Source organism: Trachypithecus francoisi, unplaced genomic scaffold (genome assembly GCF_009764315.1).
Source record: "Trachypithecus francoisi isolate TF-2019V2 unplaced genomic scaffold, Tfra_2.0 Lachesis_group17, whole genome shotgun sequence".
Taxonomy (NCBI): Eukaryota; Metazoa; Chordata; class Mammalia; order Primates; family Cercopithecidae; genus Trachypithecus; species Trachypithecus francoisi.
The window spans coordinates 63,994,414-64,021,325 of NW_022681462.1; the positions used below are offsets into that span (position 1 = coordinate 63,994,414).

At 45.3% G+C, this 26,912-nt stretch overlaps 1 protein-coding gene and 1 long non-coding RNA gene across 4 annotated transcripts; one reads left to right on the forward strand and one right to left on the reverse strand.

The window, feature by feature from the left end:
* The first annotated feature begins 39 nt into the window (after positions 1 to 39).
* ABCG5 (ATP binding cassette subfamily G member 5) lies at positions 40 to 26,747 on the forward strand. 3 transcript variants are annotated; one of them, XM_033175852.1, is made up of 13 exons: positions 40 to 342; positions 911 to 1,032; positions 6,105 to 6,241; positions 6,320 to 6,418; positions 10,756 to 10,888; positions 12,358 to 12,497; positions 13,866 to 13,995; positions 14,453 to 14,666; positions 14,767 to 14,972; positions 15,938 to 16,076; positions 18,755 to 18,940; positions 24,235 to 24,347; positions 25,780 to 26,747. In XM_033175852.1, exons 1-13 carry the CDS (start codon positions 200 to 202, stop codon positions 25,971 to 25,973), a joined length of 1,956 nt encoding a protein of 651 aa, XP_033031743.1. In that variant the 5' UTR covers positions 40 to 199; the 3' UTR covers positions 25,974 to 26,747. The 3 variants fall into 3 exon arrangements, with proteins under 3 accessions (XP_033031743.1, XP_033031744.1, XP_033031745.1); XM_033175853.1 differs by having other exon boundaries at positions 75 to 342; positions 14,767 to 14,837; positions 25,780 to 26,352; XM_033175854.1 differs by lacking the exon at positions 24,235 to 24,347 and having other exon boundaries at positions 75 to 342; positions 25,780 to 25,861.
* Positions 10,387 to 26,862, reverse strand: LOC117062388. The gene is made up of 4 exons (XR_004428346.1): positions 26,817 to 26,862; positions 14,603 to 14,730; positions 13,000 to 13,076; positions 10,387 to 11,487 (listed from the first exon to the last, which is right to left on the reverse strand). It is a non-coding gene; the product is annotated as an uncharacterized LOC117062388 (long non-coding RNA).
* Positions 26,863 to 26,912: the final 50 nt, after the last annotated feature.

Here is a 26,912-nt window from a genome sequence, read left to right on the forward strand (position 1 = left end):
CCACTGTCAAGATAAGGACGCGCTGGCTAAAGGTACATCAGATAATGGTCTCCGTGGCCAAGTCCCAGTCCTGCCATCCCGAGGGATTCCAGGGTCAGGTGGAGCAGGCAGGGCAGTCTGCCCCAGGCTCCCCAACTGAAGCCACTCTGGGGAGGGTCAGGCCACCAGAAAATTTGCCCAGCTTTGCTGCCTGTTGGCCATGGGTGACCTCTCATCTTTGACCCCCGGAGGGCCCATGGGTCTCCAAGTAAACAGGGGCTCCCAGAGCTCCCTGGAGGGGGCTTCTGCCACTGCCCTGGAGCCACACAGCCTGGGCATCCTCCATGCCTCCTACAGTGTCAGGTAAGGCAGAGCCCTTGCTGCTGCTGCTCCCCCAGGAGCACGGGGCTCTGCACTCAACCCTCTGCTGCCTTTCTTCACTCTGTCTGCCTGGGGACTTTGGGTTCCCACTTTAGTGGATCGGGTGGAGAGAGGAGAGGGAGAAGGGCTGTGCTGGGAAATGTGGAGCGACAGTGAATGGCCCCTCCCCCTGCCCAGGGAAGGGCCTGGGCATAAACAAAGTGGCAGCAGTGCCCTGCCTACCCCAGTATCTACGGCCTGCCCTCTGTGGATGGGAACGGGGGTACTGGGAATGCAAGGAATCTTGAAACCTGGTGAAGGAATGCAGGGACAGCCACCTTCCAGCCAAACGGACAGGACATTCGGAGCAACTCCAGCACAGGCCCCCTCCCTGGGGCAGCCTCAGTCGCTATCTGCCAGGTTCTACAGAGGAGGGCGCTGAGGCTGAAGCGTTAGGAGCCTGTCCGGAGACAACTAGGGTGGGGCACAGGTGGAATCAATGCTGGGGACCTGGGTGTAGTCCCTTCCAGGGCCCCAAGCTGCCTTTGCCTTCCTGGGATTTCCTTTAAAGCCACCACGTGAAGCCCTGGTGGGACATCACATCTTGCCAGCAGCAATGGACCAGGCAGATCCTCAAAGATGTCTCCTTGTACGTGGAGAGCGGGCAGATTATGTGCATCCTAGGAAGCTCAGGTAAGCTTGGGAAGGAGGATTCTAAAAAGGCTTTGGCTTGAGTTAAACTCCACATTGAAGAAACAGATTAAGTTGTAGCAAGAAAGCCACAGGTTTGATATTAGAATGAAATCTAATGATGTCTGACTGTGAATGGAACCTGCTACCAACGTGAAATCTTTAGAAAGATCCTTGAAAGAGTATAAAATCCTGCCTAACATATACGTGAATTCATATTTCAAAATATGAAAAGGCCCCACAGTTCCATAGCATATAAAAGTACTCAGAAAACACAATTTCCCCTATCTGTACACTGCCTAGAGAAAGGAAAAGGATTAAATAAGCACAGAAATGCCCATTAAGCCCCTATCTTTGATTCCACTGGTCCTGTTTTATGATGGTATATTTTGGACATACAATCAAGAATAGAGAATAGGCTGGGCACAGTGGCTCATGACTGTAATGCCAGCAGCTTGGGAGGCTGAGGTGAGAGGATCACTTGAGCTCAGGAGTTTGAGACCAACCTAAGCAACATAGTGGGACCCCATCTCTACAAAAAAATACAAAACTTAGCCAGGCATGGTGGTGCATGTCTGCGGTCCCAGCTACTCGGGAGGCTGAGGTGGGAGAATTGCTTGAGCCCAGGAGGTTAAGACTGCAGTGAGCTGAGATAGCGCCACTGCACTCTGTTGCCTGGGCAACAGAGCAAGACCTTCTCTCAAAAAAAAAAAAAAAAAAAAGAAGAGGAATTCCCAGACTGTCTCAGTCCATTCAGGCTGCTAAAACAAAATAGACTGAGTGGCTTATAAAAAGCATAAAATTTTTTCTCACAATTCTAGGGGCTGGAAAGTCCAAGATCAAAGGGTCAACAGATTCGGTGTCTGGTGAGGAAGACTTCCTCCTAGACAGCCATTTTCTCACCCTAACCTTGCGTGGCAGAAGTGCGGAGGGGTCTCTGAGTTATTCATCCCAATTGTAAGAGTTCTCCATAACCTAATCATTTCCCAATATCACCTCCTTGCATGCCCCCCCTCCTAATACCATCATCTTGGGTAATATTTCAACATATGAATTTTAGGGAGACATAAACTTTCAGACTATAGCACTGACCAAAGCTGTTACACTTTTCAAAGACTTTCTGTCAGTTCTTATTTCCATTTTTAACCAGTATCTAGCTGTACACATGTACCGTAACATTCGGGGTCATTCTCAGCTTCCTTTTGATAAATACAGTGCGCTTCTTTAAAAAGAAAAAAAAAACTGCCTCTTCTCCTTTAACAAATTGTCACCTGTTGTTGTCCTTATAAAGAATTAAACAGGGTGACATTTAGCACCCTTCTCAGAAGTGTGTCCCACTTCTAAGAACAACAAGAGATGGAACCCCCCATCTCAGAAGTGCACTCCAAAGGCTAATGTTGTGTTTCATGTACATACAGCAGGACAGCGGGAGGGGCTTTTGATTGGGGTGGGGGTGTGGGCTGGTTTCTGATGAGATGCCTAATCATGGCTTTCGGACAACACCTACCCTTTATACTGAAATGAATCCACAGTGGGCTGCAAGTTCTACAAGGGCAGGGACTGTATTCTGCTGTATCCTTATCACCTAGAACAGGGTCGGTCACATAGTGGGTGCTTAATAAATATTTGTTGAATAAAGGAGTAAAATAATTTTATGAATTACTCCATAGTATTGCATAAAATGACAATTCCATTGGTGTCTTATCTCAAGCAGTGTTATCTATCAAATCTTCATTAGCGAGGCAAAAGATGATGACATATATGTTCAAAGTCTCACTAGAGCGTAGTCTAAAGCAAGCCTGCCTAGAGCCATCTGACTCCAGGGGAACTCCAACTTAAACTTATTTGAATTGTTATTTGCTGTTGAGGAGGGCGTAGACTCTGGATTGGATGCTTCTTTGCAGATTATTTAGTTGCAAATGATTTCTGTCCTATTAGAAAAGAAAACCACAAATGTCATAGTTTTATTGCCCTTTAGGGCCTTAACCATTTTTGTGTCTAACTTTGTTATCTTATTCCAACCTTCTTTCCCCCACTGTCTATACATATCAATTTCTCATATTCTTTTTTTTCTGAGATGGAATCTCACTCACTCTGTCACCCAGGAGTGCAGTGGTGTGATCTCGGCTCACTGCGACCTCCACCTCCCAGGTTCAAGCAATTCTCCTGCCTCACCTCCTGAGTAGCTGGGATTACAGGCGCCTGCCACCACACTCAGTTAATTTTTGTATTTTTAGTCCACACAGGTTTTCACCATGTTGATCAGGCTGGTCGCGAACGCCTGACCTCAGGCTGCCTGCCTCAGCCTCCCAAAGTGCTGGGATTACAGGCATGAGCCACCACGCCCAGCCTCTCATATCCTCTTTTGAATGAGCTTTGTCATCTTGCTGGTTCCCTAATTAATGAGTTAATAAATATTTGACATGTTTTTTAAAAAACTAAATTCATTATCTATTGTAAAAAAAAAAAAAAAAAAAACAGTATCCCACAATTTAGTGGCTTAAAACAACACCATTCATGATCTCTCAGAATGTCTATGAATCAGAGCTCTGGAAGTGACTTGGTTGGGTAGTTCTGTCTTGGGATCCCTCCAGAGAAATATACACTGGATGTGGCAACAATAAAGTGGATTTTATATCCCTGGGGAGGCCAGTTTTGAGGAAGTGGTTGGGTTGGACTCAGGCTGCAGGATATCTGCAGCTTCTGCCAGAGTTCAGATTGGATCCGAAAAATGTAAAGCCAGGGTGGCTCTGGTTAGAAGAACCACACGACTGAAATTACAGGGCACATTTTGAAAGACAATCCCAATGAAGTCACATTTTGTTTCTTTATAATGGGTTTTCCTCTCTTTCCCCACTCTGACCACCCCCTGAACAGGCTGGGGCTAATTCTGAGTTTTGTCAGTTACGCATTAGAAAAGAAGACAGCTGCTAAGGGAGTTGATTCATCTCTGTACCTCTCAGAGCAACAAGCAAGTTTCTTCAAAATATTTCAACAAGGGCCAGGTGCAGTTGCTCACACCTGTAATCCCAGCACTTTGGGAGGCCGAGGCAGGCAGTTCACCTGAGGTCAGGAGTTCAAGGCCAGCCTGACCAACGTGGTGAAACCCCCGTCTCTACAAAAATACAAAAATTAGCCAGGTGTGGTGGCAGACGCCTGTAATCGTAGCTACTCGGGAGGCTGAGGCAGGAGAATTATTTGAATCTGGGAGATGGCGGTTGCAGTGAGCTGGGATCTTGCCACTGCACTCCAGCCTGGGCGATAGAGTGAGACTCCATCTCAATAAATAAATAAATAAATAAATAAATAAATAAATAAATAAAGGGCCGGGCGCGATGGCTCACGCCTGTAATCCCAGCACTTTGGGAGGCCGAGGTGGACAGATCACAAGATCAGGAGATTGAGACCATCCTGGCTAATGCAGTGAAACCCCATCTGTACTAAAAATACAAAAAACTTAGCTGGGCGTGGTGGTCTGTGCCTGTAGTCCCAGCTACTCAGGAGGCTGAGGCAGAATAATGGCGTGAACCTGGGAGGCGGAGGTTGCAGTGAGCTGAGATTGTGCACTGCACTCCAGCCTGGGCAACAGAGCGAGACTCTGTCTCAAAATAATAATAATAATGATGATAATGATAATAATATTTCAACAAAAGATCTCTTTGGCTCTGCACAGCCATCTCATGAGCAGATTTCTCTTGCTATCTTCCCAGATAGTTCAGAACTTCCTGCCTATTTCTCTGTTATGAATCACAACTTCTCAGCCTCCTTGGATAGGAAAGGCCTGGGAGGTCTATTCTGTCTCCATGAACTCTGGGTCTGTGGTAAACTTGTGTCCAGTATGACTGAGGGGCCATCAGGCTGTTGTCTAAAGGCATCACCTAACCTTTAACCTTAGAACAAAGTGGTGGCTCACGCCTGTAATCCTGGCACTTTGGGAGGCTGAGGCAGGAGGATCACCTGAGGTCAGGAGTTCGAGACCAGCCTGGCCAACATGGTGAAACCTCATCTCTACTAAAAATACAAAAATTAGCCGGGTGTGGCAGTGCATGCCTGTAATCCCAGCTACTCAGGAGGCTGAGGCAGGAGAATGGGTTGAACCTGAGAAGTGGAGGTTGCAGTGAGCCGACACTGTGCCACTGGACTCCAGTCTGGGTGACAGAGCGAGACTCAGTCTCACTCAAAAAGAAAAAAAAAAAAGAAAGAAAGGAAAAAGAAAAAAAGCAAACCAAGGCAAGCATTATCCCGCAGTCACCTCCAGCAGGCAGGCAGTTCACCACAACCCCTCTGTGGGAACCTTCCTAGTGACATCCAGCTAGGCCGTGCCCCAGGCTCTAGTGTAGGCTGTGGCCAACTTGGTTTTACCAAAGGACTTACCAAGTCAGTGCTTCTCAACCTCGACTGAAGCAGATCTGACTCAGCAGGTCACGGGTGGGGCCTGGGGCTCTGCATTTCTGGCAAGCTCTCAGGGGTTGCTGATGCTCCTTGCTTTGTGAGCAAGGCTCTAGACAATGTCACCTACATCCAGGTACAACCAGACCGCCCCAGGGGGGCCACAAAAAGAAATCCGTCCTAGGATCCAAACGTTTCCAAGAGTCTTGGCTTTCCTCTTATTCTGATACCTATAGGTATTTTGTTATTCAATCCAAAACAGTTTTTTTTTTTTTTTTTTTTTGTATTTTTTTTAGTAGAGACGGGGTTTCACCGTGTTAGCCAGGATGGTCTCGATCTCCTGACTTCGTGATCCGCCCGTCTCGGCCTCCCAAAGCAAAACAGTTTTAAAGCCAAACAAACAAGCAGAGAAAGCACCTTTGGTCTTGACCCAGATGAAAGAAATGGCATGTCTCCTCTCACTCAGGGGACAATCCAAAGACTCATTTGCGCGTGAGACTGCTGCATGCACAGTGCGCGTTCTACAGGGCAGGGCCTGTATCCCGCTGTATCCTTAATACCTAGAACAGGATCCCTCACGTAGCACTTCTGGCACGCGGGGTCATGCCCACACAGAGGGTCTCGGGAAGCTCCTCCAAGGCCGGCACAGAGGGGTTCCCCCAGGGCCTTCTGTTGTCGCCCCACAGGTTCCGGGAAGACCACGCTGCTGGACGCCATGTCCGGGAGGCTGCGGCGCACCGGGACCTTCCTGGGGGAAGTGTATGTGAACGGCCGGGCGCTGCGCCGGGAGCAGTTCCAGGACTGCTTCTCCTACGTCCTGCAGGTGGGCGCGTCCCCCACATCCCTGGCTCCCCGCCCGCCCCGGGGGCTCGGGCTACACTGACGCCCGAGTCTCCCGCAGAGCGACACCCTACTGAGCAGCCTCACCGTGCGCGAGACGCTGCGCTACACCGCGCTGCTGGCCATCCGCCGCGGCAACCCCGGCTTCTTCCAGAAGAAGGTGGGTGCAGCCCCCCGCTCACAGCGGGCAAACTGAGTACCTTTGCACCCCCCGCTGCCCTCCTCTCTTCTCCTACGCTTGCCCATTACTCCCCTTTGCTCGTCACTCCTTCACTCTAGAGCGCGCCCTGCACCTTGCACCGTGTACCCTGTGCTGCCCGAGAGGGCAGCCCCTAGTCACATGTGCTTTTGGAAGACTTGAAATGTCACTAGTCCAGACTGAAACGTGCTCTGAGCGCAAAATACACATCAGATTTCAGACTCTGAGTCTGAGAAAAATAGAATGTGAAAAAGCCCATGAAGAATTTTTAGGTCTGGCAGGGTGGGCTCACACCTGTAATCCCAGCACTTTGGGAGGCCAAGACGGGAGGATTTCTTGAGTCTAGAAGTTTGAGACCAGCCTGGGCAACATAGCGAGACTCAGTCTCTACAAAAAATACAAAAATTAGTTGGGCGTGGTGTCGTGCGCCTACACTCCCAGCTGCTCAGGAGGCTGAGGCAGGAGGATCTCTTGAACCCAGGAGGTCGAGGCTGCAGGGAGCTATGATTGCACCATTGCACTCCAGCCTGAAGGACGAAAGGAGACCCTGTCTTTACCAACCAACTAAATAAATACATATAAATAAATAAATAAATAAATTTCAAAAAGTATTGATTACAGGTTGAAATGGTATTTTTGGCTGTAAATAATATGTTATTCAAATTTCACCTGTTTCTTTTTACTTTTCAAAATATGGCTACTAAAATATTTCACTTCTGTCTGTGGCTTGCACTACCCTTCTCTGGGACCATGCTGTTCTACAAGTTCCCTGTTTGAACAGATATAGTTATTTTTGCCACTGATTTTTCTCAGCTTGCTTGGAGACATCTTGAATGTGCCTCGTCCAAACTGGACTGAGTTAATGAAGGAAGAAACAATTGAATTGTCAACTCCTTCTAGGTTCCAATCTCTTTCTTAATTGTCTCCAGTTTGGAAGTAGCCACAAGTAAACCCATCGGAGACCTTACCTGGAAACTGCTTCATTTCTCTCTAGACTGGGAAGGCCCACAAGCACCCAGGGACCAATGACAGGTGGACATGCCTCCTTCAAGGGGCACAGCTCCCTGGGAGCAGGAGAACTCCTGATAGCAGAGTTTTCTTCAATTGTGAGTCCTTTCTCAGCAAATCCAGCCCACAGCGTGTAAAATCCTGACAAGTAATTCAGTGGGAAGGAAGTGCTGATTATAATAAAGGAGATAGCATGGCAGATCTGCTTCTGTCCTTGGAAGAACCTGGAAATAAAGTATGGCCAATGTGAGCAGGCTGTGTTTGCGGGGCTGTTGGCTAAGGCTCAGGCTTCTTGGACCGCTTGAGAGAGCCCAGACACAGTCCTCTCAATCCTGGCCCTGCCATTTGCTAATGGCATTATCTTGGGCAAGTTATGGACCTCTCTCTGTTTTCTCCTCTATAAAAATACAATAAGAATGCATTTCTCCTGGGTTTGATGTGAGGAATACATCAGATTATGTGAAAGCACAGAGCATGGAGGGTTGAACTTAATCATCCCAATGATCCTTACAAGGTCCTCACAATATTCCTTACAAGGACTCTGAATTCCATTTCCAACAGTGTTTCCAAAATATGGGAGAGCATTCCTGCTGGGGTGTGAAACCTCTGAGACAAATTAAGTAAATGTCTTCTCTGTCCATCCCTTCCAAGCCAGGAGGGGCAAGCTTACTCCTTATGATGTTACAGAGACGAGAAGGAGGCTCAGGAATCTACCCTGGCTGGTGAGCACAGAAATCTCACAGTGTCAAGCAAAGCTTAATTCCAGGATCCTTCTACCCTGATGGCAAGAGAAGACCTTTCTTTTTTTCCAGAATATATCATGCTAGTTTATTTATGCATTTTTTACCTTCTCGTTATTCCTTTGTACCTATTTCAGACATGTCCATTCTTTGGGTGGGTCAAAGCTACATCTATGCTGTCAGCCCCACTCCCTGACTCCTCTTGAATGTAGGTCCACAAGTCATTCCCTCTTCTTCTGCAATCTAGCTTATTGTTTTTTTTTTTTTTTTTTTTGAGACAGAGTCTAGCTCTGTCTCCCAGGCTGGACTGCAGTGGCCGGATCTTAGCTCACTGCAAGCTCCACCTCCTGGGTTTCCACCATTCTCCTGCCTCAGCCTCCCGAGTAGCTGAGACTACAGGTGCCCACCACCTTGCCCGGCTAGTTTTTTTGTATTTTTAGTAGAGACGGGGGTTTCACCGTGTTAGCCAGGATGGTCTTTTTTTTTTTTTTTTTTTTTTTTTTTTTTTTTTTTTTTTTGAGGCGGAGTCTCGCTCTGTCGCCCAGGCTGGAGTGCAGTGGCCGGATCTCAGCTCACTGCAAGCTCCACCTCCCGGGTTTATGCCATTCTCCTGCCTCAGCCTCCCGAGTAGCTGGGACTACAGGCGCCCGCCACCTCGCCCAGCTAGTTTTTGTATTTTTAGTAGAGACGGGGTTTCACCGTGTTAGCCAGGATGGTCTCGATCTCCTGACCTCGCGATCCGCCCGTCTCGGCCTCCCAAAGTGCTGGGATTACAGGCTTGAGCCACCGCGCCCGGCCTGCCAGGATGGTCTTGATCTCCTGACCTCGTGATCCGCCCGTCTCAGCCTCCCAAAGTGCTGGGATTACAGGCTTGAGCCACCGTGCCCGGCCTAGCTTATTGTTTTTTAATGCAATGGTTTTGTTTCCATTTTCGTAACACGGCCTTATTAGGGGTGTCTGGAAACAAAGCTCATTACCATATGAGTACCTTCCGTCTCTTTCTGCTTTCCCCCTGGGGTTTCTGCAGCTAGAGGTAATCAGTACGGGAGGACAGAAACAGATTTGTGAACAGGTCTCTGGAGAGGAGATAAGCTGGGGAAGGAAAGACAGAGAGGGAGGAAAAGTGCCAAGCTTCTTGATTAGAAAGTCAGTAAAGAATTTTTTTTAGTTGTTATTGTTTTGGGGGAGTTGAGAATGAGGAGGAAAAAGGGTTTCAGGGAGCTGCAGGGTTTAAGTAGAGTGAAGACAATTGGAAGAAAGGGAATTTTAGATGTGGCTGGGGGTTATAAATTGGGTCCCCCTTAAAGTCCTTAAATAAATTCAAATAAAGATTGGAATTATTTTTAATTATTTCTGAAGGCTGGATTATATGTCTCTGATGCAAAATCACACTGAGATTGTACCACACGGGACCCCAGCACTTATTTGGGTTATACAGTGGGAAACAGGTTTAGTTCAAATCAGGTTGGATTTTTTTTAAACACATAAAGCATTTATTATAATAAAGTTTCGAAATCCAAACACTTATAAAAGTAAGTGATATTGTAATCATGACTTTGGGGGATTTTTCTGTATGTGCTGCAGTGATTGTGGCTCCTGCAAATAGGAGTTTAATGAAGTATCCGTTGTTTCCTGGCTAATTTTCCTGAAGCAAGTGTAAGCAGTTTTTGTTCTAGGGAATCTTATTTTATTTTATTTTATTTGTTTATTATTTTTTTTTAAGTCAGAGTCTTGCTCTGTCGCCCAGGCTGGAATGCAGTGCAGGCGCCATCTTGCCTTACTGTAACCTCTGCCTCCCGGGTTCAAGCCATTCTCCTACCTCAGCCTCCCGAGTAGCTGGGATTACTGGTGCCCGCCGCCACACCCAGCTAATTTCTGTATTTTTAGAACAGACAGGGTTTCACCACTAGTCTCGAACTCCTGACCTCAAGTGATCCACCCACCTCGACCTCCCAAAGTGCTGGGATTACAGGTACGAGCCGCCATGCCAGGCCTATTTTATTTTATTTTATTTTATTTTTGAGACAGGGTCTTGCTCTGTCGCCTAGGCTGGAGTGCAGTGGTGCCATCATGGCTAACTGTGGTCTCAACTTCCTGGGATCAAGCCATCCTCCTGTCTAAGCATCCCGAGTAGCTGGGACTACAGGCATGTGCCAGCACACCCGGCTAATTTATTGTTTCTTTTTTTGTAGAGACAGGGTCTCTCTTTGTTCCCCAAGCTGGTCTCAAACTCCTGTCCTCAAGCAATTCTCCCTCCTCGGCCTTCCAAAGTGTTGGGATTACAGGCATGTGCCACTGCACCCAGCCTCTGGGGACGTTTTAAAAAATGCATATTATTTATTTAAATCGGACACATGTATTATATTACGATTTAAGTCAAATTGGATCATATTATTATCAAAGACATGCTTTCTCCAGGGTGTGGTGAGTCTGGAAGTGGCCCTTGGATTCTTGGGGGGTGTGTTGCCTCTTTCATGTCCTCCCCAGCCCATAAATTGAAATAGCACCCACAGCCACGCCCAGCCTTCCTGTAATTTGTGTCTCCTGCAGGTGGAGGCCATCATGGCAGAGCTGAGTCTGAGCCATGTGGCAGACCGACTGATTGGCAACTACAACTTGGGGGGCATTTCCATTGGTGAGCGGCGCCGGGTCTCCATCGCAGCCCAGCTACTCCAGGATCCCAGTAAGTGGCACCCAGAACTGTTACTAGTTGCTGCCTGGACATCTTCTGTGTGTCTGCAGATACTTTGGGCCCTGTCTTCACAGTCCTCATTCGGAAAGGGGTTTGTGTGCAACTGAAATCATAGATTTTTCAAACTGGGGACCCAGTTTTTTCAGAAATGCTGTATAGTTCATTTCCTGATGTGATTCCATCACCCCAACAAAACAGCTCCTGGACCCGGAAGTGTTGCGTTGGTGTTGGAGTGTTCCATTGGGATTTTCCATGAATACGGAGCCTTGCCCTGCCAATCATTTCTTCTCACCAGGGGAATACTACTGTGTGGGCTGGGGAAAGCTAGTGAGTTTTGGTATGACCACAGGTGTTCATGAAATGGCAGGAATTAAAATAGGAATTTGAATGATAAACTCAAAAGTGTATATGTTGTGGGGAAGGGAGTATCAAAACAGAGTAGTTGATCCTCTGCCTGGTTTGGTCATTATCCCCATCACCTGGGGAAACCTCACCACTCATATGCAGCTGGAGAGGACAAACTGCATCTGGACCCTTTCTTTGCACTTTGGTAGACCAGGACTGCCTGTTCTTCAGATGGTGCTTGGTCACTAGAAGGCAAATAAGAGAGATGTTTTTAAGAGCCCTTGTCACTTTTCTTTTCTTTTTTTTTTGAGACAGTCTTGTTCTTGTCGCCCAGGCTGGAGTGCAGTGGTGCAATCTCGGCTCACTGCAACCTCCAGGGTTCAAGTGATTCTCCTGCCTCAGCCTCCTGAGTAGTTGGGATGACAGGCGCCCGCCACCACACCCGGCTAATTTTTGTACTTTTACTAGAGACAGGGTTTCACCATGTTGGCCAGGGTGGTCTTGAACCCCTGACCTCAGGTGATCTGCCCGCCTAGGCCTCCCAAAGTGTTGGCATTACAGGCGTGAGCCACTGCGCCCGGCCCCCTTGTCACTGTATAGGTAGAAATAAGTTACTTTAAACCCTCTAAAGAACCCAAATGCCTGCCACACTTCAGACCTTGTTTTATTGGTCAGTTTTTTTTCTTTTCTGTGCAAAGACCCTGCTGGTGTTGGAAAGTGTTACAGACATGAAATGAAGTTGTCTTTTTGACCAGCCTCCTCTCAGTCTTGTTTTAAAACAACTTGATGCCAGCCTGCCAGCCATTGTTCTCTGGCAGGGTGCCCTGAGCAGAGCGCAGATGGCCCATAGTACCCTATAAGAGGCCTGATCTCCTTACTCCCTGTACCCTCGAGGATTTGAGCCCCACATGTGCTCCGGAGCTGGGAACTAGGCCCTTCCACATCAGGTCCTTTCTCCTGAGCTCAGGCTGAAAGCTAGTTTACATGTTTACTTCCCACTGCACACTGTTTGGATGTGGTGCAAACTCAATAAGGAACAGTTCAGAAGTCCGAGTTTTAAGCACAGAGCCTGGGCTCTGCAGTGCCTCAGAAGTCTGGCCCTTCTTTGCTGGCAGAGGTCATGCTGTTTGATGAGCCGACCACAGGCCTGGACTGCATGACTGCTAATCAGATTGTCATCCTCCTGGTGGAACTGGCTCGCAGGAACCGAATTGTGGTTCTCACCATTCACCAGCCCCGTTCTGAGCTTTTTCAGGTAAGGGATTCAACTCGTAAAGGCCGGGTCTATGGTGTATTGAGCTGGGAATCGCAGGGGCAAGGGTAAGATTTGTACCAGTGGCCAGGCACAGTGGCTCACACTTGTAATTCCAGCACTTTGGGAGGCTGAGGCAGGAGGAGCACTTGAGGCCAGGAGTTTGAGTCCAGGCTGGGCAATAAAGTGAGACCCCCCCTCATCTCTGAAAAAAAAAAAAGAAAGAAGGAAAGAAAAAGAAAAATTAGCCAGGCATGGTAGTGCACACCTGTGGTCCCAGCTACTTGGGAGGCTGAGGTGAGAGGATCACTTGAGCCCAGTAGGTCAAGGCTGCAGTGAGTCATGATCATGCCATTGCACTCTAGCCTGGGTGACAGAGCAAGACCTCATCTCAAACCAACCAACCAACCAACCAACAAACAAAATTAGTACTAGAGCAATTGGAGCCAACAGCTCCTGAAAGAGAAAGAGTGAAGGTTGAAAATTCACTTCTTTCAGCACCTACCATGTTCCAGATACTTTCTGTACATAGCTCATTTCATCTCCACAACAATCCTATGAGGTGTGTTTCAGGATATTCACCTTATGGAGGAAAAGAGTGAAACTTAGCAATGATTCAAACTTCATAGTTGGGCGTGGTGGTGTGCGCCTGTAATCCCAGCTATTCGGGAGGCTGAGGCAGGAGAATCACTTGAACCCAGGAGGTTGCAGAGAGCTGAGATCGTGCCACTGCACTCCAGCCTGGGTGACAGAGTGAGATTCTGTCTCAAAAACAACAACAACAATAACAAAACAAAAACAACTAATTGAGCCAAGATCACACAGTTATTAATAGTAAAAAGCTAGCATTAGGCTTTCACAGCCAAGTTGGCTTCAAAGGCTGTGTTTTTCCATGCAATCATACAGATTTCCTTCAAAAAAATCTCACTTTCTCTGCCCAGTATCCCTTTAGTTAGCTTTTATTTGCTTTTTATAGAGGAGGAGCCGATATTTAAAATGAAAACAAAAAAACAAACTAAGACCCACCCCAGCTCGCCCGAGGTCACTCACTTGGCTTGGCTAGGACTTAACCACAGGTCCAGTCACGCTTGTCTATCCCAGATATGAAGCTGGACCTCAGGATGGGAGGCAGCATGACCCAGAGTGGTAGCCTAGGCTCACAAGGATAGCGATGCACTTTGAATGTCTCCAAGAATACTGATACAGGGCCAGGGTCATCGAAGGACTGACTGCTTAGAAATGCATTTCCCATAAGGACATGGCGACCATAAGGAATACTTGACCTTGGGCCTGCATCAGTGTTCCCGGAGATATTCGAAGTGCATCGCTACCCTTGTGATCACACACTAACTTCGTCTGTTGTCTGATCAGCTCTTTGACAAAATTGCCATCCTGAGCTTCGGAGAGCTGATTTTCTGTGGCACACCAGTGGAAATGCTTGATTTCTTCAATGACTGCGGTTACCCTTGTCCTGAACATTCAAACCCTTTTGACTTCTATAGTAAGTTTTTCTTTCACATTCCCCATCATGAATGTTTTTTAAACTTTCTCATCTCAGACTTCTGCCTGGATGACACGAGCTCTAGTGGGTTTGATTTTTGCTTTTGTTTTTGTGGTTTATACTCTTCAAGGAATTAATTTGGCGGGGTCAATTAACTTGCTAAAGATGACTATCAGAATGAGGTCGGGGATCTCTCTCAAACAAATTGGTGCACTGCTACTATTTTATCAGAGTATAATTAGCTGAGCCTGGGAATTCTCCCAGATAATCCCAGTGGGATCCTCAAGGCCCTGCTGGGATGCTTTAAAGTATTCTGATTTTATAGGTGGGCATTAACCACAAATTTTATCTTGATGGGATGAGGTATTATGGCCAGTACTCCTGTACCAATTGTATATCTATGTGCATACATGCATTTAAAAACACATGGGTGACATCTTTTGGGAAAAACTTTTAGTGGACCTGACGTCAGTGGATACCCAAAGCAAGGAACGGGAAATAGAAACCTACAAGAGAGTCCAGATGATAGAATCTGCCTACAAGAAATCAGCAATTTATCATAAAACTTTGGAGAATATTGAAAGAACAAAACACCTGAAAACATTACCGATGGTTCCTTTCAAAACCAAAGATTCTCCCGGAGTTTTCTCCAAACTGGGTGTTCTCCTGAGGTAAGAGGCTCACAAATGTGAGCAATGCCCATTGGAGGTCTTTAGCCATCCCCCAATAACAGTTCTGAAAAGGAATTAAAACAGGGTTGTTTATTTTCAGGAGAGTGACAAGAAACTTGGTGAGAAATAAGCTGGCAGTGATGATGCGTCTCCTTCAGAATCTGACCATGGGTTTGTTCCTCCTCTTCTTCCTTCTGCGGGTCCAGAACAATGTGCTAAAGGGTGCTATCCAGGACCGCGTGGGTCTCCTTTACATGTTTGTGGGCTCCACCCCGTACACAGGCATGCTCAACGCTGTGAATCTGTGTAAGTGCCCACGTGCTGGAGGTCCACCTCTTTCTCCCTACATACCTCCCTTCTCCAGCTGTAACCTTACAAAAGTCCACCATTATACGGGTATTTCTCTGAGCTCAACCCGGCCCTCTCCGGATTCCCTCTCTGGGGAAAGGCAACTAGTGAGTTACCAGCACATTATTATGAATGAGCTCACCAGGTGGATCTCTCTGAGGGCTAAGGATCCAGGGAAACATGAAGTGACAATGCACTGGTGGGGAGAGTTTGAGGAGTTTTTCAAAAGATCATTCCTCCTATCTCATCTTGGCCATCTCGAATGCACGGCCCATGGGGGCTCAGCGACCAGGCCAACTGCGTGCCATTAGCTTCTTTTTGGAGCTGATTTTAGGACAGCCAGCACCTAATTTTCAAATTCAGTGGAATTCCAGAGACAACACCTGGTTGCCTAACGTTGCAGGAAGCTGGCATTAGAGGGATGCCCCAAAGGCAACACTGTTAGGGAATAAGACGAAGGACTTAGCTATTGTGAAGTTGCCCTAGAGCTTGACATGAGGGGCAATGCTAAGTGTCTGCCTCTGCGAGGTTTGCCTGGCCTTCTGAGAGCAAGTCTAAAATGCAGGCTGCTGGTGGCAGGGGCGGGGTGGGGGGAGTCCTGCACAGAAAGAAGACAAAATGCTTCAAATCACTTATGCCCTTTTTGCATGTACTTTTCTTGAATTGGTGACAACTCCTCACTTTAGAGACAAGGAAATAAATGACATCTTTTGCAATTGTATTGCAATTCAGGTAGAGTGTAGATTTCTGGGGTGGGAATTTATTGTCCTGTGGATGGCAGGTCCCCTCCTTCTACAACTAGGGAACTCCCCCTAGCTGGTCCTCACCATCCAGCCCTGGCAGACCTCACGTTCAGCTTGGGCTAGCCCTCCCTCTTTCAGCTGGGTGGTGACTGACTTCTGAAACCTGCCTTCCATTCCCAGTTCCTGTGCTGCGAGCTGTCAGCGACCAGGAGAGTCAGGACGGCCTCTACCAGAAGTGGCAGATGCTGCTGGCCTACGTGCTGCACGTCCTCCCCTTCAGTGTCGTTGCCACGATGATTTTCAGCAGTGTGTGCTACTGGTGAGGGGTTGTTCTGTTTACCCAGGGTCGGGCTCCCATGGAGTCATGGAGCTAGTGGGACTTGTGCAGGGAGAGCTCCAGGGTGAAGTTCTCTGCTCCGAAGGATCTACACTTTGCCCATCAGTGTCTAGTGCAATGTCCTATCTTCCAGGACATTAATGCTATTGTAAATAGCCCAACTGTGGGCTGGAGGAGACCTGAGAACAAACCAACAAGGCGACACATGCCTGGGAATGGCCTGTCCCACATTGATGGCAGGGCTTGGGCCAGAGAAGAGGGCTCTGAAGTGGCTGGGACCCAGGTGCATGGGGGGCCCAGGGGCAGGGAGAAAACAGCCTGAGTGTAAAACCTTAAAACTGACACATTCAGAGGGTAGGAAGAGGACAGCAAGCCAACAGAGGAGGCAGAGGGTGATCAGGGAGGCAGAAAGAGAAGCAGGATTGGGCAGCATCAGAGAGGATGAGGAAGGAGAGAGTTTCAAGGAAGTGTTGTAAACACTTTGATATTGCAGGGGTTAAAGGAGGTGAGGTATAAGGGGAGGAGGCCATCACAATTTTCCAAAAAAGAGCTTTGGTAGAGTCATGGGGGTGTAAGTCAGGTTTACAAGAAGGTAAGGTGTAAGATGGAGGAAGCAGATACTGTTCTGAGAAACTTGGTGTTACAGGGTAGGATGAAAAGGGGCAGTTACTTTAATCATGATCAAGTTCAAAAATGGTTGTTTTAGAATGTGGTAGATAAGAGCATCAAAAAACATCAGATTGAGAGTAGATGAAAATGCAGCCAAAATTTGGATAAGTCAAAGAGGAAGTTTCCAGAGTAGACCAAGGTAGGGATAGGGGAATCAATAACATGGGATCAAGGATGCAAGCAGCTAGGGTCACACTTTCAAAGATGGGGTGCAGGAAGAGAGAGGGGGAGAGAGAGAATGAAAAATAGAGATGATGAAGATATCAAGAAATTCATAAAATGGGAGGTGGATTCAGCTGCTGAGCACTGGGGAGAGAGAGTGCAACTGAGGAGGGGAAATTTTAAAGTAGAGGTTTATATCAGTCATAATGGGACGTGCTATTAGAATTGTATCAAGACACAATGAGGAAATCTTAGGGGTCCAAGGGCCAGTTGAGGCAAGGTGGCAGAGGGGATCCAGTTAGTGCGGCAATAGGCATTGTCCAGCACACCTTCCATTGCTTAAGGGAGAATAGGGTCCCCAGATGTGGGAACTGATAAGGCAAAGAATGGCAGAAGGGGCCGCGTCTGGGGCAGTGAGGGCACGGGGGAAGTGAGAGGCAGGAGGCCATGATCAGAGAGGGTGTCCTCAGACTCTGAAATCCTGGGAGCGGAACCGTTTTGAGTAATATTTAAGTCCAAGATATGGTGAGTGATGAAGATTAGGTAGCTGGAGCCACTGGAATTGAGATTAGCTAATTAGGAACCACTGATGTGGATGGCTCTCAGGAAGGTTAAAGAGCTTGAGGAAAATGATAGTGGAGAGGAGCAGAAAGAATAACTCTGGTCCAGATGCTATAAAATAATCAAAGGTGAGAGGATGTTTTAAACGTCACAGAAGACAACGATGAGGAATGGCATTGATAGCATAGGCAAACTTCATGATTTGCACAGAGGAAAAGTAGATGGCCTTGAAGAGGAAGTGGTAAGGAGGGGTGAGTATAAGACATGCCAACCTTTTCTGCTTACTCTACAAATGGGATAAAGCGCAGCCATGCCTAATGGTCGTTGAAGACATGCTATCACCAGGGAAATGTAATTTGGAGAAAGGAATATAAGAGGATATGTGCATGGATATAGGGTGGTTTGTTTGCCAGAAAACAAAGGTCAGGCCAGGCACACTGGCTCATGCCTGTAATCCTAGCATTTTGGGAGGCTGAGGTGGGTGGATCACTTGAGGCCAGGAGTTCGAGACCAGCCTGGCCAACATGGCGAAACCCCATCTCTACTAAACACAAAAAAATCAGCCGGGTGTGGTGGCACACGCCTGTAATCCCAGCTACTTGGGAGGCTGAGGCAGGAGAATCACTGGAACCCGGGAAGCAGAGGTTGCAATGAGCCAATGTACTCCAGTTTGAGCAACAGAGTGCAACTCTGTCTCAAAAAAGAAAACTAAGATCAAATCAGTGGAAGGGGTTGGTAGAATAAAAGACAAGAATGGAATGGAGTAGGCCTGGGGAGGGCTAACCTGATCGAGGACACAAGAAGTGAGGGGTTTTCACACAGGCAATAATCCCACAGAACAGAGGTGAGGTTCAGGGAAGGGGTGCTGGGAGGCGGGTTGGGTGAGCCCATTAACATTAAGGTAGGTGTGGTGCTGGCTAGGCAGAACATGGTTATTTATGAAGAAGTCTGTAGAGTTCAACAAGCCTGCTTCCTGCAGTGAGTTGTGACCATTGTCTAAGTAATTTAATGTTTTCCTATGAGAGCTGAAGGAGCTGTGAAAGGGAAAAGGTGGCTTCCAATGAGTTGCAGCCAATGGGAACAATCTGATGTAATAAATAGTCTCATGTTGGCTCCGTTCTGAAAAGGCCTTTCAAAGGGGAGTGTGGCTTGCCCTGCAAACGCCTCCCACCCACTCACCACCAAGGATTTATTCATAGAGGCAAGTACAGTATTTTTCTTAAATGATAGCCCTTGGAGAGGAAACTGAAGAGCTTATGCTTTTCTAGGACGCTGGGCTTACATCCTGAGGTTGCCAGATTTGGATATTTCTCTGCTGCTGTCTTGGCCCCCCACTTACTTGGTGAATTTCTAACTCTTGTGCTACTTGGTATCATCCAAAATCCAAATATAGTCAACAGTGTAGTGGCTCTGCTGTCCATTGCGGGGGTGCTTGTTGGATCTGGATTGGTCAGGTAAGATATCATAATTCAAAAAATGTAGATTGAGATAACCTGTTATTAATGATCACCTAATAATGACTGAAGTAAAGGAATACCAGAGAACTGATAGTGGTTATGGATATTACCTTATAGTCTGGAGCATTTGTACTGCTCGTTAATCATTATTGCCTTAGACCTTGAACTGTTCATGTGTCCAATAAAATGTCTTTTTTATTGGGAATCAGGAACTGACAAGTTATGTTATGATATGATTCACATGTAATAAGCCATTATACCAAGAGAAGAAAATCAGTCCAGATGTTCCAGGAAAAACTCACAGCCCAAGTGACAGGCTAAATAAATTGCATACATTAGTTCATTTCTGACCTGGTACTGTTGATTTTGTACTGCAGTTCTCAATTCCCAGTTATTCTTAGGAATTAAGGCTAGTCAGATAAAAAAAGAGCCTGCAGGATAAAAGACTGCTCCAAAGAGTATCAAGGCTTAAAGGACATTCACCAAATGATAGCAGTAATTATCTCTAGGTGATATTGATTTTAATTTTTTCTTCACATTTCCGTATTTTATCAATGTTCTATAATGGATAAGTATCATTTTATAACCAGGAAAAAATGCATCCATACACATTTTTAAAAAGCAGCAGCAAAAAGGGCAGAAAATTTTAAAAGGCTAAAAAATGATCCCAGGCAGGTGGTGTGAGTGGGATCTAGTAAGTAATCTCTGGGTCCCCAAGGAAACATGAAGGCTGTTTCTTTGACTTAAACTTTAAAAAATCAAGTCAAAAAACAAAAACATTACTGAGCATCTACTATATAAAATTATATGTGTGTGTGTTTAATTATTCAACTCTTAGAGCAATCCATTTTCAGGAAAGAAAATGAAGCTCAGACTTGACTTTGCTCAAGTCACACCACTATGAAGGCTGTGATGCATGTGACTTCCTGGAGAGAGGCTGACCTGAGTCAGAAACTTCCTCTACCACTTGCCAGTCTCTTTTCTATCTAAATTAGTTTCCTCATTTACAAAAAAGAGATCACTATTTCAGCCCCACCATGATACCTCAAGGGATCATGAGAAGGAAAGAAAATAATCAATATGAAAACACATTATAAATTGTAGTGAGTTATATGAAGGTGAGATATTATATAAAGCAAAGTGAACTAGGCTTTGATCAATCCAGGAGGATATTTTTTCACACTAAGACCATTACACTGTATTTGTCCATGTTGCTTAAGTGGATTGTTAATATTTATGAAAAATGCAGAAATCAAATCACACCAAGAGTACAGAGTCAAGCCAGCAACGTACAGAGCCAACCTTGGACAGCATCTCCTCTTTTATATTATTTGAATCATTGTTTCAGTTAATCTGGTGCCATTTCATGTACAGGCAATCCCTGACTTACAATTTTTTGAGAAAGTGATACTCGTTCTGTAGAAACCGTATTTTGTTTCTGTTTTTTTTGAGACGGAGTCTCACTCTACCGCCCAGGCTGAAGTGCAGTGGCGCTATCTCAGCTCACTGCAACCTCAGCCTCCCAGGTCTAAGCGATTCTCGTGCCACAGTCTCCTGAATAGCTGGGATTACAGGTGTGTGCCACCATGCTTGGCTAATTTTTGTATTTTTAGTAGAGATGGGGTTTCGCCATGTTGGCCAGGCTGGTCTCGAACTCCTGACCTCAAGTGATTTGCCCACCTCGGCCTCCCAAAGTGCTGGGATTACAGGCGTGAGCCACACCGCAACCGGCCTAGAAACTGCATTTTGAGTAGGCATACAATCATTCTGTTTTTTACTTTCAGAACAGGATTCAATAAATTACGTTAAATATTCAACAATTTATTATAAAATAGGCTTTGTGTTAGAAAAATTTTCCCAACTGTAGGTTAATGTTAAGTGTTCTGAGCACATTTAAGGCAGACCAGGCTAAGCTGTAATGTTTGGTAGGCTAGGTGTCCTAAATGTGTTTTTGTTTTGTTTCGTTTTTTGTTTGATTTGAGAGGGAATCTCTCTCTGTCACCCAGGCTGGCATGACCTTGGCTCACTGTAACCTCTGCCTCCCATGTTCAAGCGATTTTCCTGTTCAAGCGATTTTCCTGCCTCAGCTTCCCGAGTAGCTGGGATTACAGGACATACCATTATGCCTGGCTAATTTTTGTATTTTTAGTAGAGATGGGGTTTCACCATTTTGACCAGGTTGGTCTCGAACTCCTGCCCTCAGGTGATCCGCTCACCTCAGCCTCCCAAACTGCTGGGATTACAGACGTGAGCCACCGCGTCTGTCCTTAAATGCATTTTTAACTTACAATATTTTCAACTTATGATGGATTTATCTGGAAGTAACCCCATCATAAGCAGCATTTGTATTGGGTTTTTAGGAAAAGGAGGTTAGTTGCTCTTTATTTTTTTGTTTCTTGAAATAGAGTCTCACTCACTGTGTCACCCAGGCTGGAGTGCAGTGGCACAATCTCAGCTCACTGCAACCTCCGTCTCTTGGGTTCAAGCGATTCTCCTGCCTCAGTCTCCTGAATAGCTGGGATTACAGGTGCGTGCCACCACACCCGGCTAATTTTTGTATTAGTAGAGATGAGGTTTCACCAAGTTGGCCAGGCTAGTCGCAAACTCCTGACCTCAAGTGATTTCCCTGCCTCCCAAGGTGCTGGGATTACAGGTATGAGCCACTGCGCCTGGTGGTTAATTTGCTCTTAAAAGGTAGGCAGTGGCAAAGAATATTAAATGCTCTCAGATTAGTTGCAAAATCTTAACATCCCAAGGCTTCACATGAATTCCACTTTCATCACTGAATTAAAACTCTGCTCTTAAAGGCCACATCAACCTGCTAGTCATTCCGTTTACCCATTTTCCTGCCCAGTCATCATCTTTCTAGGTGAACTGCCTGCGGCATTTGTGCTGTTGGCTCCCTTCTCCTTTAAACACAAAGGAAATTAGCTTTGCTGTTTTTTCTGCTTACAAAATCATGCAAGTTCTTGGGGGAAGAAATCTTCACAATATAAATATAATATCCACAATATGGATAAGGAAGAAAGTAAAAGTTACCTGAAGTATCAGAGCCCAGAGTTAAATTTAGTTGTAGTTCTTGCTAGATTTTTATATACAATTCAACAAAGATGAAATCATCCTGTTGTATAAGATATAAAATATGCATACATTTTTCCCATTTAACAACATAATATGAATTAGCTGGGTGTGGTGTCACGTGCGTGTAATTTCAGTTACTCAGGAGACTGAGGCAGGAGAATCACCTGAACCCAGGAGGCAGAGGCTGCAGTGAACCAAAATCATGCCACTGCACTCCAGCCTATGTGACAGAGCAAGACTCAGTTTCAAAAAAAGAGACAAAAAAAGCACAAACCAACATAATGTGGGCAATGTCATGTCAATACATCTAGATCTATGGTTCCTCCCGCTGCTTCTCCTTCTGTCTGTGCCTTTCACTGATCCATTTGTCTCTCTCTGCCACCTGCACAGTTTGTTGGTTGTTCCCGAGGCTAGAGGCGCACTCTCTCTGAAGGCTCCCTTTGTTTTCTCTCTCAGCCTATCACACGCTACCTCCTGTCACGGTCTTCCTTTGCAGTAATAGATTATCCACCTCTTGAAGGCAGCAGCTGTGTCTCATTCATCATTTTAGACCTTCTCAGCAGCCAGCCCAATTAGGCCTTGGACCATCAGGCCTGAAAACATTATTTGTTGAGTGAATAAGTGAACGACTCTGTCTTTGAACTGTATACACACTGCATCACTCACCAAATCATGTTGGTTTTCTTTTCTGATATCAAACCATAGGTGCATTTGGAACATTTGTGTTTGACTCTGTGTGGTATAGGGAGAAACAAAGGTGCACGGTTCCTACCTCAAAAAGATACCACCCTAGCCACTAGGCAGCCACCCTCTCATGGCCATCATCCTACTCCAGGCCTTTGTCATCTCATACTTGAACTTTTGTTGTAGTCTGCTTTTTTTTTTTTCTGTTCTTACTCTGCGCTCATTCTGGCCATCCTTCTTGCTGAAGTCACGTTAATTTTCTCAGAATGCTGATTTCATCGTGACCTTTCTCATTCATGGTCATTCAACTTCAACTCACGGCAAGGCCCTGAAATAGCTGTCTCAGGCTATTGTTCCGAGCTCCCCTCCCACTGTTCCTTCACATCCTTTCCTCCAGTCTTTCTGGTCCAGTCAGTCCAATATGCCGCCCTTGGTATGCCTGTACTCATACCATTTCTGCCTTCCTAGATTTTCCTTTCTGTTCCTCTAATTCCTTCCCAGAGTCCCACGTATCCTTTTCAATTAGTAACCTCTCAATGTGGTTAATTCAATGTTGTGCCTTAGGAAACTGACAATAACTGAAAGTTTGAGGACCACTTGGAAATAAGTGAAACCATAAATGCTAAATACAAGAACAGCACGGATGTGTGGTACACATTTTAATACTTTCTTGGCACAAATAGTTCACTACTGTGTATTTTTATAGTTTTAAGGATATAGTCTGTATCTCCAACTACATTACAAGTTCTTTAGGGATAGGATGCGTCTTTTGAAGTTCTCAAGCTCCTAGAACTAGTGTCTTGCAACCAGAAAGAATTTTAAATCTTTTGATTGACAGGAAATATATGGTGGACTAAAAAGACCACAGTGTCAGTATAAAGTTTCACCTGAAAGAGATTGGAGCGGAGACATATTACATTTTCACAATGAATGTTGGCTCAGTCTCTCCTTCCTTTTTCCTTTGTATTCTAGGTTAGTTCTAACTTTCTACACTGGTACCTTCAACTTTCTATGTAATCAAAAATCTCCTCCTCCAATTGGTATGTGTTAGGTCTGTATGTTCTTGTATGTTTATATCAATAGTGCTTACCAAAATAAGTAGACAGTAATCGTCTACTTGAGAGAACTGTTAAATTAAGGTCTTCACTCTAACAGGCTACCAAGCTGTGACTAAAAATGACAAAGTACTATGCTTACTGACTTGGAAGGATGTCTGAGACATATGTTTGGCAGAAAGAGTAGGTTGGGAAAGAGCATGAAGAGTTTAATTCCATTTATATAAAACTTTATAAACACATATGTTATATATATTATCAAAATGTTAACAATAGTTATTTCTAGGCAATGGTATTTCTTTATATTTTTCAATGTTGTTTGAAGGTTTTTTTAATAGTAAGCATCATTTTTATAATAAAGAGATAGAAAACTATACTCACGTTGGAAAACATAAGGATTGCCTTTCTTTTCATTTGGTAGGACTGTTGCCAGAGCCCACTGAATTTCATTTTTGTTTTCTTTTTCTTAAGAAACATACAAGAAATGCCCATTTCTTTTAAAATCATCAGTTATTTTACATTCCAAAAATATTGCAGTGAGATTCTTTTAGTCAATGAGTTCTACGGACTGAATTTCACTTGTGGTAAGTATTCTATTTGGGGATATTATTTTTGCATGTTACTCTGAGGAAGCAATTTATTGGAGGAAATGTATTTTTGAAATAAAAGCTGTGTTTCATAATAATTCAAGTTAAAACTCTGTCTTGAAATACGGTCCATTTTCTGATTTTTAAAATGAAAGAAAATAAGCAGTAGTCAAGTCAGTCTCCTGTCAAAGGTCAATAGGTAAGGGACATTCGGATGTTGTTAGAAAATGACAGACCTTATGTACACTGAGGTAAACTCTAGTATATTCAGGATAGACTCAGTTTCTGTATCTACTGAACACATTCAAGCAGGCTGAAGTGGCTTCTTTTTCCCCAAAATGTACATCATACACAGCTAAGTAAAGCCACTTTTGGCAAAAGTCAGAAGTAGGACCAGGACAAGGACCTCATGGCCATTAGAAATCTCACGGTGGCTGGGCACGGTGGCTCACGCCTGTAATCCCAGCACTTTGGGAGGCCGAGGTGGGTGGATCACTTGAAGTCAAGAGTTCAAGACCAGCCTGGCCAACATGGCAAACCCCCGTCTCTACTAAAAATACAAAAATTAGCCGGGTGTGGTGGTGCATGCCTGTAATCCCAGCTACTCAGGAGGTTGAAGCATGAGAATCACTTGAACCCAGGAGGGTGAGGTTGCAGTGAGCCAAGATTGAGCCACTGCACTCCAGCCTGGGCAGCAGAGTGAAACTGTGTCTCAAAAAAAAAAAAAAAAAACCCACCAAAAAAATCTCAGGGCCACTCCAAAGACAACCAAATAATATGGCTGAATTTAGTAGTGTTTTAAATAATTTTAAGTGATAATGTCACTAACTTTAGGATAGCCTGTGCTAAGGGACCATGATTTTTATCACAAATATGGTAATTAATCTATACTCAAAATAGAAACAAAAGCACGTCCATCTTCAAACGAGGCCAAAGGCCAGAACTGCTCACTCTTGCTTCTTCAAATTGTAAACTCTGTGCTTGCTAAAGTGTCCTGTACTTTTCATTAATAAGGGCACTGGCCGGGCGCGGTGGCTCAAGCCTGTAATCCCAGCACTTTGGGAGGCCGAGACGGGCGGATCACGAGGTCAGGAGATCGAGACCATCCTGGCTAACACGGTGAAACCCCGTCTCTCCAAAAAATAGAAAAAACTAGCCGGGCGAGGTGGCGGGCGCCTGTAGTCCCAGCTACTCCGGAGGCTGAGGCAGGAGAATGGCGTAAACCTGGGAGGCGGAGCTTGCAGTGAGCTGAGATCCGGCCACTGCACTCCAGCCCGGGCGACAGAGCAAGACTCCGTCTCAAAAAAAAAAAAAAAAAAAAAAAAAAAAAAAAAAAAATAAGGGCACTTAGCAAGCATTTGGTAAATACTTGTTGATTAAATTACCTGAGATAAACCACACCTGACACTGTCAATCTTTTCCTTGACAGGCAGCTCAGATGTTTCTGTGACAACTAATCCAATGTGTGCCTTCACTCAAGGAATTCAATTCATTGAGGAAACCAGCCCAGGTGCAACATCAAGATTCACAATGAACTTTCTGATTTTGTATTCATTTATTCCAGCTCTTGTCATCCTAGGAATAGTTGTTTTCAAAATAAGGGATCATCTCATTAGCAGGTAGTGAAAACCATGGCTGGGAAAATGGAAGTGAAGCTGCTGACTGTGCATGACTGCTCTGAATGTCTGAAATGAGAGTGCCATGCATTTCTTTCTTGATAGGACATCTCAGGTCTTTTAAACATTAAGACTCTATTTGTGCCTCTTGGATTCATGCAGGCCTTGAATGCAATGGAAGTGGTTCATAGTCCCTTCCTGTTACAACTTGCAGGGACATGTGGTATTTGGAAATTGTGACTGAGCTGGCCCAAAAATTAAATAATAATCATTCACAAACCTATGGGAGACTCGTGTGACTATTTTTGTCCTTGTTCTAGGCACAGAAAAAAATAGGTCATCTTAAAAATATGTTTACATTTGATAAAGGATTAGGCAAAAGTAAAAGGTTTGAAGGATTACTGACTGTAAGTGACAGAAAAAAAGAGTTGTGGGTTTAGATGAAGCAAGGTTATCATGCAGAATTGGGTAAGAATGCTTCTGTTCCTGGAAGACCCAGAGTTAAAAGACCCCTCCACACGAGGGGTCGGAGTTACCTGCTCACATTGAGAGAATGCTGGGCAGATGAATGGTGAGCAACACTGCTACAGAGCACCCAGTAATTTTACTGAGGATTAAAATAAAAAACTGTAGGAATGGGCTCAACAGTGAACAAAGCACACCAGACAAACCTCTGGTTATGTTTTTAAAGATTCGTTTGCTACTTTTTCAGCTGAGTTTACTTATAGAATTACAAGTAAACGTTACTGAAGTGTATACACCGAGAAATAACCTTGTTAAGTTTGGAGATCAGCTGTTATTTAAAGTCCATATAGAAAAAATGCTGACATAGCTAGACATGGTGTCTCACCTCTGTAATCCCAGCTGCTCAGGAGGCTGATGTGGGAGGATCGCTTAAACCCAGGAGGTAGGGGCTGCAGTGAGCTATGATGGAACCACTGCACTC

Excerpts from the sequence above, each read along its gene's own strand:
- ABCG5 (XM_033175852.1), top strand. The coding sequence starts at position 200 with ATGGGTGACCTCTCATCTTTGACCCCCGGAGGGCCCATGGGTCTCCAA. Across the intron at positions 6,419-10,755 it reads CCGGCTTCTTCCAGAAGAAG|GTGGAGGCCATCATGGCAGA; the intron begins GTGGGTGCAGCC and ends TGTCTCCTGCAG. Across the intron at positions 14,973-15,937 it reads GCTCAACGCTGTGAATCTGT|TTCCTGTGCTGCGAGCTGTC; the intron begins GTAAGTGCCCAC and ends TTCCATTCCCAG.